This window comes from Erithacus rubecula, assembly GCF_903797595.1.
Source record: "Erithacus rubecula genome assembly, chromosome: 1".
Lineage (NCBI taxonomy): Eukaryota > Metazoa > Chordata > Aves > Passeriformes > Muscicapidae > Erithacus > Erithacus rubecula.
Window position 1 is genome coordinate 471,084 of NC_136658.1, and position 10,723 is coordinate 481,806.

At 50.9% G+C, this 10,723-nt stretch overlaps 1 protein-coding gene across 1 annotated transcript in view; it reads right to left on the reverse strand.

The window, feature by feature from the left end:
* LOC306809825 (glutamate receptor ionotropic, kainate 1-like) overlaps nt 1-5,314 on the reverse strand; it is a 70,998-nt gene extending 65,684 nt beyond the window's left edge. Inside the window, 1 exon segment of the mRNA XM_079321710.1 lies at nt 5,093-5,314. Within this exon segment, the coding sequence (XP_079177836.1) occupies nt 5,093-5,219 (127 nt within the window). The 5' untranslated portion in view covers nt 5,220-5,314.
* Between the last annotated feature and the right edge of the window lie 5,409 nt (nt 5,315-10,723).

The window sequence follows — 10,723 nt, forward strand, 5'->3', positions numbered from 1 at the left end:
GTGCCAAAATGGGGGGGGAAATTTGCATTGTAAGACCCCCAAAGCACCAATTTCCGTGGATTTGCCTTCCAATGAGTTTAAGGTGTAGGAGTTTTTCTTCTCAGCTTGCTGAACCACACTGATCCTGACTTTTCTCATCCAGAACACCTGGCAGGACTCTGCTCCTTCCCTGTCCCCATGGGAGGAGGACAAACAGGGATCTTCAAAGAGTTCTCCTTTCCTTGCAGCTGCCTGTTCTAAAGCAGATTATTTCCCTCACACCTTTGATGGAGAGCACACACTAATGTGTCTCCCTTCTCTCTGCACCCCAACACACGAGCAGCCTGTGATTTCCAGAGCTCTGGGTGGCTCTGCCTGTGCTCTGCCCTCAAACTCTTCTGTTTGCAGCCAGAGCAGGGCCAGGAGCTGTGCTGAGCTCCCACTGGGGTGTCTCACTGCCCTGTGGGCTAATTCTGCTGTCTGCCCACCCAAACTCTGCATTTTCCTGCCTGGGAACCATCTCAGTGCTACAAGAATTTATAACTCTCCTCTTTTAAACTTGCGCAGTCTGAAAGCTCAAAGGGAGAAAAAAAAAAAATAAAAAACAAACCAACTAGAGGGTGTGATTGCAAAAAGTCTGATGGAACTAGAAAAGAAGCTCAAACCTGAGCCTTGGACACCAGTTCTGCTTCTTTGACCACAGAACTGATTCCCATTTCCCACTGTTCCTGCCACCCTAATTTAGTGAAACTCTACGAGTATTTAAGGATGAAAGGAAGAAAGGAAGAAAGGAAGAAAGGAAGAAAGGAAGAAAGGAAGAAAGAAAGAAAAGAAAGAAAGAAAGAAAGAAAGAAAGAAAGAAAGAAAGAAAGAAAGAAAGAAAGAAAGAAAGAAAGAAAGAAAGAAAGAAAGAAAGAAAGAAAGAAAGAAAGAAAGAAAGAAAGAAAGAAAGAAAGAAAGAAAGAAAGAAAGAAAGAAAGAAAGAAAGAAATTGCTTTAACAGCCCTAAATGGCTCCTGTAGCTGAAGTGAAAACAATGCCAGTGTGGAATAATGAAGCTGTTTTAATTTGGAATTTTGATTTTGCCCTGAGAAAGCAAATTCATCTTTTGAGAGCTCGTCATTTCCTGGAAAATCCCCTCTAACCTTCAGCAGAGAGAGAGAGGGAAGGGCAATAACCTCCCACTGCAAAGCTTGCCCAGGATCATAAACTCATTAGTGCAAACTAAAACCTAAAGTCAGCCCAAACTAGGGCAGGCTGGTCCCAGCCCCAAAGCCGTGCAGCAAAACTAATCAGTTCTGGGATGGGATTTGTTTCCTTTGCTGCAGCACAATCTATAGTTTAGTTGGTCAAATCAAGCCTTTCTGAGAAAAGAAGATTAGAGGCAGTTGTTTAAAGTATTGAGGGGGGAGCAGGATTTAGGCTTCATTACTGACCAGGGTATATGGAACAGACTGTAATGAAAAAACAGGATTGGGATGGTGCTGGCAGCCCAAACGGGGAATGGAGAGAGGGCAGGGCCATATGGAGGGGCTGGGGGCTGCAGCCAGGGGAAATGCCTGTGGGCCAGGGGAATGGGGACTCAGAACAGCAACGGGCACAGCTGAGCACCACGACAGCCCGCAGCACTTTCCACCAGCCTTCCCCAGGGATTTTTAACCCAATTTACCCACTTGGAGCCAGACAAACCCTGCCCTGCCTCCCACCTGGACAGTGCTCTCAACACAGCGAGGGGGGAGAGGCGTGAAAATCAAATTTTGGATGCTTTGGCAACAATCCTTTAGAAATATTTGCAGCAAAACGGTTTTCCCCAAGTGTAGAATAAGGAAACTTGGGCAAAGTATATTACAAAGAATTGATAAAGCACTGAGCATTCAGAGTCTAGTGAACAAAATCTATTTAATGTTTCATCATCTGGTGAGCAAAATACAGCTCCACTTCCTATAACACCATAACATAGAATAACTTGTAGATATCTAGTAACAAATACTGTAAATGAACATTTTTCATGATGTTCAAATACAATAAGAGACTTCCCAAGAAGGATTTTTTTCCATTTCACTCTGATGGAGCTCAGATGTGTGTTAGTACCATTCCCTTCACAAACAGAATCTCAAAAATGCTTGGCAAAGGTAGCAGGTTTGCAGGGAAATTAATGAGGTTTCTGCCTTCATCATTCTCATCAGGGGAAAATGGCAGTTTCACACAGGAAAAGAGCTCACCCTGCTTGGGGACGTCCAGCAGAGATTTTGATATCTATACTGAAAATTTCAACCTGTTAGAAATTGATGTTTTGTGGGTTTTGCACATGTTTGGAGATAAACATTGTGGAAAATGCAATCCACTGAATTTGGGATAAGGAGTAAATCAGTGCCAAGGACAAACCCTTATGCAAATATTCCATTTCCAGAAACACACAGATTGCTGAAGATCCTTCTGGTTTCTATCTCCTCACCCCAAGCAGTTCCTACAAACAATGAAACCTGCCCTTTTGTTCATTTCCAGGAGCTGGAAATTTCAGAGAGAACTCCAAGATTCATCCAAGAAACTTCTTTGTCTTTAATAACTCCAGCTTTGTCAATAACTTGCTGTTGGTCAGTTCTAACCCAGAATGGAGTTCAGCTGTAAATTTTCACATAATGTCACTGAATTTTACCCTTATAACCTATTCAGGATCTGTAATGCATGTCCAGGAATGAGAGCTCTGCATCCAGCACTAACAAATGGATTATTCTGTTGCTGCTGGGATGTTTTTGGAAGCTGTTTCTGCACCTGAGCATCTGTTCCTGTTCATTACTATTCTTCCTTGGAAATCTTTTATTTTACACAAGGGGTACAAGTAGCATAGATAATAAGGACTTGGTGTGAAAACTGAAAATTCCTTGGAATTCAATGAAAAATATTGGGGTCATGAACTTTAAATACACTTTCATGTAATATAATCTGGTGGGTGATGGGCAGATAAAGATGGTGTTTCCTTGGACAGCTCCATTAGCTCATGTGCCAAAGGAAAAGATTTTGAACAGCAGCGGGGAAGAAACACCCAGAAAGACACCAGCATTTTATTGTGTTTTATTACTGGAACTGAAAACTCTGAATTATCTCAAGATCCATTACTTTTATCCCAATGAGTCAGTTTTGCTGGTCACATTGCCACCCCTCATTTTTTGTTTAGAGAGCTGGAAAAGGAGCCATTAGTCAGATGCTGAGGAATAACTAGAATTCATATCACTCACGTGTCCTTTCTAAGCTAATTACACACCAGCAAGACAATCCATTCATTTCTATTGCAAGCCAGAAAAGAAACACTAATAAAAAATAAATCTGAAAGCTGCCTGACAGTGGCAAATGCAATTAAACTCCCAGTGTATGAATCCAGGCACAAACGGCTGCACCATTGTCTGCCTTTGCTTCCCTTAATTAACTAAACACGGGCAAGACAATCTGATGGCTTAATTGCATTTCCTTCACTGTCAGAAATGCCTGGGATGATTTTTATGATGTTATCACACAGAGATTGGGGGAGCTACTGCCATTTCTCCTCTCTGCCACCTCCGGGAGTGACAGAAACTTTGCTGCTGCTAACGGATGTGAAGGGTGAATATTTTATATCATCTTCTTTTAAACTTGTGCAGTCTGAAAGCTCAAAGGGGAAAAAAATAAAAAACAACTAGAGGGTGTGATTGCAAAAAGCCTGATGGAACAAGAAAAGAAGCTCAAAAGTGAGCCTTGGACACCAGTTCTGCTTCTTTGGCCACGGAACTGATTCAGCCCTTCAACACCGGCACGCTGCTCCTTCCCTCCGAGGCTGTTCCCACTGAACCGAAGCTGAGGCAGCGCTTTGTGCGTTTCCAGAGCATCCCTGTGCCTCAGGGATCTGCACGTCACTTTATTCCCCAGGTTTCACTGGGGGGAATTTCCCTGAATGCCCCCGGTGTTTTGGCATCACCCAGCTCTGCACGGTGCGGAGAAGAGCAGGGAACAAACAGCAAACTCCACCTGAGCCCCCGGGAAAGGGGAGCGCACCCCGATGAGGGTCACTGAGTGCCCCCGGCTTTGCTCCCCGCAGCCCCCGCTGCCCTCGCCCAGCACCTCGTAGGGCTGCACCTTTCCTTCATTTCCGTGCTCCGGCACGTTTTGTTTGTTTCCTTTTTCCCCATCTCATGTTCAGTGCTAGCTAAGCGAAGGAGGGATAGACAGAAACAGCAGCGTGCCAGATCCTGCCTACATCTTTCCCACAGTCTCTCCTAACCCCGAACTCTTCCGATACTTGGTATTCACCGTCTCACTTGACTGACACAAGAAACCCACTGTAGGAAGAGAAGCTTCCTGTGAGCCGAGCCCCGTCTCCATGGCGCGGAGTTTTCTATTTAAACACAAATTCCCGTTCCGCGGAGTTTTCCGCGGAGCCGCCCCTGCCCGGGGATAGAGGCAAACGCGTCCCGCATCCCCCCAGCTCCCCTCGGACCGCAGCCCTGCGCTCCGAGCCGGGACACTCCGCACCCCTCGGCACAGACCCTGGGGTCCCCGAACCCTTCCCGCGGCGGGGACAGAGGTGCCCGCCCGGCTCTGGGGGCCCCGCGCACCGCGGAGCGCCCGCAGCCGCCGCCCCGCAGGCTCCGGGGATGCCCCGCGGGGATCCCCGCGCCCAAATTCCCCGGCAGCGCTCACCGGGGCCAACTTCGGGCAGCGCCCCGCGGAGCCCCGGCAGCGCAGCATCCCCGAGCGTCCCTGACCATCCCCAGCATCCCTGACCATCCCCAGCATCCCGAGCATCCCTGAACATCCCGAGCATCCCTGACCATCCCCAGCATCCCGAGCATCTCTGAACATCCGGAGCATCCCTAACATTCTGAGCATCCCTGAACATACCCAAGCATCCTCGAGCATCTCTGAACATCCCGAGCATCCCTGACCGTCCCCGAGTATCCCTGTCCATCTCCGAGCATCCTCGAGCATCTCTGAACATCCCGAGCATCCCTGTCCATCTCCAAGCATCCTCGAGCATCTCTGAACATCCCGAGCATCCCTGACCATCCCCGAGCCCCCCGCCGGCCGGGGGATGCCCGGAGCCCCCGCCCGGCCCCGCCGCGCCGCGGCGACGGGCACTCACCGATGCGCAGCACCTGCTGTGCGCTCCGGGGCAGCCCCGCCGCGGCGCAGAGCAGCAGCAGCAGCAGCCCCCCGCCGCCGCCCGGGGCCGCTCGGCGGGGCCAGCGCGGGCCGAGGCCGCTCGCCATGCTCAGTTCATGCCGGCTACCCGCGGGCGGGCCGGCTCCGCGCCGCTCCGCGCCGCCCGCCCATGGCGCGGGGCTCCGCTGCCGCCGCGCTGCCCGCGCCCCGCGCCCCAGGGACGCACGGACGGACGGACCGAGGGGCGGCGGGAGGGATGGAGCGGGAGGATCCTCCCGGGGGCGGCCCCGGGCGGGGCCAGGCGGCTCCGGGACCGCGCACGGGGACACGCGCGCGCGCACGGGGACACGCGCGCGCACACGCGCGGGGCGCGCGGGGACAGCGACAGCGACAGGGACAGCGACAGGGAGAAGGAGAGGGACAGGGACAGGGACAGGGAGAGGTGCCCAGCCAGGCCGTGGAGTGTCCCGCTCTGGGCACATCCCGAACCCGCCTGCACGCGTGCCGGTGTCACCCGCTCCAGGTGGCGACACGGGTTTAGCCCGGGCGCACTCACAGGTCCTTCCCAACCCCACCCACCCTGGGGTTCTGGGGTTCCGCGATTCTGGGACAGGGAAACAGGACACGGAGAGCAGCAGCGCTGTCCCTGTCGCCGTCCCCGCAGCCCCTGGTTTTTGGAGCTCCCGGTGGCTTTGGAGGGGTGTCCTGTGCGGGGCAGCTCGGTCCCGGACCTGGCACGGCCCAGGGGGACGGTGCACAGCTCTGCAGGCTGGGGGGACACTGCTGGACACGAGGGGAGGGGAAGGAAGCGCTTCCAGCAGCGTCCCTGCTGCCTGCGGCCGAGCGAGGGACGGGCGATGTGTCTGTGCCCTGGGGACAGGCGGGGCTGGGCCAGGGGTCCGTGGATGAACCCCCCGAACCATTCTGAGCTCTCAGACACGGATCAAACATCCCCTGGCCTTGGCTTGGCCACCGGGTCGCTCTCCCCTGCGGGTTTGGCGCTCTCAAGTAATTTTTTTAACCTGGTTTTTGAAGGTTCAGTGAAACAGAGAGTGCTTCACCATAAAGTAAACATATGGGTCCTGAGCTGCTCTGAAAAAAGAAAACACCTCCAGAGGAGAAGGGCTCCCACCTAGCAACAGAACTAAAACTGCATAGCTGAGATCAAAAACTGAAATAATTCAGATTTGTGTGCTTGGTATTCCTCTCCAGCCTGCCTAACTATTGCTGCAGACATTAACTCCTCCGAGCAGTGGCAGCACGTGCTGGAGAGCAGTGAAAAGAAATCATCCAGCTCATGCCTGCCAGGCAGGCTGCAGCGGATCCTGGAAGGAGCCGGGCACTTCCCGGAGCCGGGCGGGCTGTGCAGGGGCTCCCCGAGCCGGGCAGCATCCCGATCCGAGCCGGGCAGCATCCCGGTCCGAGCCGGGCAGCATCCCGGACCGAGCCGGGCAGCATCCCGGACCGAGCCGGGCAGCATCCCGATCCGAGCCGGGCAGCATCCCGATCCGAGCCGGGCAGCATCCCGGACCGAGCCGGGCAGCATCCCGGACCGAGCCGGACCGCATCCTGGACCGAGCCGGACTGCATCCCGATCCGAGCCGGGCAGCATCCCGGACCGAGCCGGACCGCATCCCGATCCGAGCCGGGCAGCATCCCGATCCGAGCCGGACCGAGCCGGGCAGCATCCCGGACCGAGCCGGACCGCATCCCGATCCGAGCCGGGCAGCATCCCGGACCGAGCCGGGCAGCATCCCGATCCGAGCCGGGCAGCATCCCGGACCGAGCCGGACCGAGCCGGGCAGCATCCTGATCCGAGCCGGGCAGCATCCCGGACCGAGCCGGACCGCATCCCGATCCGAGCCGGGCAGCATCCCGATCCGAGCCGGGCAGCATCCCGGACCGAGCCGGGCAGCATCCCGGACCGAGCCGGGCAGCATCCCGGACCGAGCCGGGCAGCATCCCGGACCGAGCCGGACCGCATCCTGGACCGAGCCGGACTGCATCCCGATCCGAGCCGGGCAGCATCCCGGACCGAGCCAAAGGTCTCTGCAATCCCCCACGGGCTGTGACAGCGGCCACCGACCCAGCAGGAGGTGCAAAGACATCCGCAGCGAGTACCCGAGGGGGTTTTTCACAGTGAGTACCCGAGGGGGTTTTTCACAGCTGCCTTGCTTTGCACTGTGTGCACACCCTCACCCGTGTGCCACAGCTAACCTGCAAATTGGGTTAGGCTGGAGCTCTAATTTAGGCTAAATGCTGTTCCTCTGTTGGGTTGTTGTGGCTAAGCTGTAGATTAAAATAAAGTACTGCTAAGTTTATGTGTGGTTAAGCTTTAGGCTGTGGGGTTTTTATCCTTGTTTACACTTTTACAAGCACACACATACCCAGGTAGTTTCAATTCATTTCTGTTTGATTGCCTGGATTTGTTTGGTTTTGTTGTTGCTTTCTTGTAAGCAGAGTGAATCCTGCCAAGAACCTGTTGTGCTTTTGTAGTTTAATATTAAATCTGACTTTTCCTCACACCCTTGATTTTTTGTGCATACAAAAAGCATTGGGAGCAGCCTCAGTATCACAAAAACAAGTTTATTCAAATGTGTAGGGAAATGTGGAAGTTTAAAAAAAACAAACCCAAAAATCCTTGGAGTTTTCTCAACTTTTTTGGTCCAGTTCTGAGAAATTTTAACTCTGCTGCCCTCAGGACTTTAAGCAGGCCCTACCCAATTTAAGGTACTACAGAATATTTGTATAAGTTTCCCCCTCTTTCTTTAACCACATGTGATCAAAACCTGAATTCCATGTAAGTGAAGAGGTAGAATTAGTTTTTAAGCTCAAAACTCTATTTCTGCTCCAAGGAGCTCTTTTCACAGACAGTTCCTTTTTTACAGGAGTAATAAACCCCCTCAAACCATCAACCTTTCAGCAGATAATGAGGAAGGGAGATGAATTCCTTTAATAGAATTAATTTAATGTTTTTGTTCTGCTGCTCTGTTTTCCCAGTGCATATTTCTCTTTTCTGACATTAGTAACTCTTAATTATGAGCAAGCTGGTGGGGTGAATTAATGACTGTCCCAAATCTCTGCCAGCATCATTGCAATGTGTCCTAACTCATTTTTCTCCTTCCACACTTAACTTCAAAGGAGTATTTCCTTACCAGGCAGGGAGTGTTTCACCTTATTAACTTTATTCACCTCGGTCCTGGCACTGTGGACCCTTCTCTGCTCATCCTCAGATGCAGAGATCTGATCTCTGGACACCTGCAAACCCCTTCCTTGCAGCTCCCTTCTTGCCACCAGCACCTTCAGCCATGCTGAAATCTTTGGTGTTTGCATTGTGTTGTGAGGTGAAGAGTCACATTCCCTCTGTTTGGGTTTGTTTGGGCTTTTTTTTGTCCATTGTGTTGCTCCATTAATGCTCTCTGGGCTGATGAGAGACCATGATGTGACCCACTGGAGGCATTTCCTGCTGGAACTGGGACAGGATAATACATTTCTGCCTAAACTCCTCTTTTTCCCCCCTGTGCTGTGCCAAGAAATTAGGTTTGGCATCATCAGTTGCTGAAATATCCCTTTGGAAAAAGCCCTGTCACAGCAAACCCAGATGCCTCTGAGCATCTCTCCCTCTCCAGCCTTGGCACTGATATTCTGTGACCCAAGGCAGGGGCAGCAGATGATCAATGAATCCACGAAGCTGGAACTGAGGAACCCAGGGCCAGCATTCCTAGATCTCATTTTTTGTGGTTCTTAAGTAGCCTGAAGTGCAATTGAAATGCTCCAGTTGATGCAGCCCCTGTGTCTGTGCAGTGTCCTTTAGGAATGAATGAAATGCTTGCCCAAGCTGAGCAGTTCATCAGCACACTGATTTTTATTGCTTTGGGTTACTTCAGTCTTCCTTCACAGCACTAATTCCTGATTCTCTCCTGCTCGTGTAATTGATACAAACCTGATTTTCTCACCACGATAAATAAATTGTTTGTCGCTCCTGGTTTTGTGTGTTGGACCAAGGAGGAAGGCAGGATGGAGAGATATCACACAAAATACTGGGAAACAACCCAGAGCAGCAGAGAAAGCTTCATTATTTTGTGCCTGTCAGAGGATCTGCTTACAAGCCTCCCTGATCCTCCTCTCTGGATCCCAGGCTGAATTTGGGGATGCTCTGGGTCCACCCAAAGGTGCTCAGGGTCACTGTGGGATCCACAGCCCAGCATCCCCTCTGGATCCCAGGCTGAATTTGGGGATGCTCTGGATCCACTCAAAGGTTTGTGCTGAAAAATCTCCTAAATACATTAAACACTTCCTCTGTGCAGCAGCAAAATGAGGTAAAAATATTTTCTTCCTTTATTCAGCAGGAAAAGCATGAGCTCCACAAGGGGTGACCTACATATGCACTTGCTTGTTTGTTGAGCTCAAAACCTTTGCTCACATCCCATAAATCAGGATCATTTAGGCTGGAAAGGCTCCTCAGATCAGTCCTCCACGAATTTCTCAGGTATCCACATTAATTCATATTGAATCTCATTAATCTTGAATTGACAGAGGAGAAAACCCCCACAGAATTGTGTGCAGCATTTCTATCAGAAAACCAAAGCTGGAATTGGGGCTCTCCCTGCCTTTTACACAACGAGTGCCTGTGGAAAATCTGAGTTTTTGCAACCTGCTGAGTGCAGGGCAGTACCAGGAGCAGGGATCCCTGTGACACACAAAAAGGAAAACCAGGCTGGCTGGCAAGGAACTGGGCAAAAAAAAAAAAAAGAGATTACACACATAATGAAAAAATTCACTGTGTGCAGTAGTGTGGAGTGCACAGAATAAAACATTTGCACTGTTTAGTATTTCCCACTTTTAATAATTAGAAAGTTTCCCAGGCAGGGCTGTGATATATAGAGTTCATTGCAGGTTGATCCTCCCTCTGAAACCATGGGGAAGAGGAAAATGACTGCTCAGATTCCTGCCTTTGCATGTCCCTTCCCAAATCTATCATTTATTACCCTGTACCTGTGTGTATTTTAGCCTTCATTTTTCAAAGAGATGTCCATAAATTAAGCAGGAATTCGGCAATCACTGAAGATTTATTTTGTCACTAATGATGGTCTAGCAGAGAGACAGGTAAAATTCTGAAGGCACTTTCTTAGGGCTTGAATAAATTTGCTTTTTATCTTCTTTCTGGAAGAAAGCTTGGCTGTTTCTGGGGTAAAAATGTCTGTATTTCCCCAGAATAGAATGGGGAATGGGGGGACAGGGCATGTCCCCCTTCAGTGTCCCTTCCAACCCAAACCATCCCATTATCCTGAGGGAAGTTTGGTGTCCTGTCTCATAAACTATTCCTTTTCTTTTCCAGTGAATTCAGCACTGGTCTCTTGCTGTTTTTACCTGAATAACCCACCAGCCACAACAATCTGTGACTTCTGCAACTGAGGCAGGCTATTTTAATCCTCAGCAGTGTAAGAAAGAAAAGCTTTCTGCTGGCCCAAAAATAAACTGTGTCTGGCTTGTGGCAGAAGGATTCTGACCCTGGATGCTGCTGCAGCACAGAACTGTGTGCTCAGAGGAAGAAAAGGGAATTTAAACCCCCTGAACTCTGTGGGTAAAGCAGCACTTTGCCCCTGTAGAA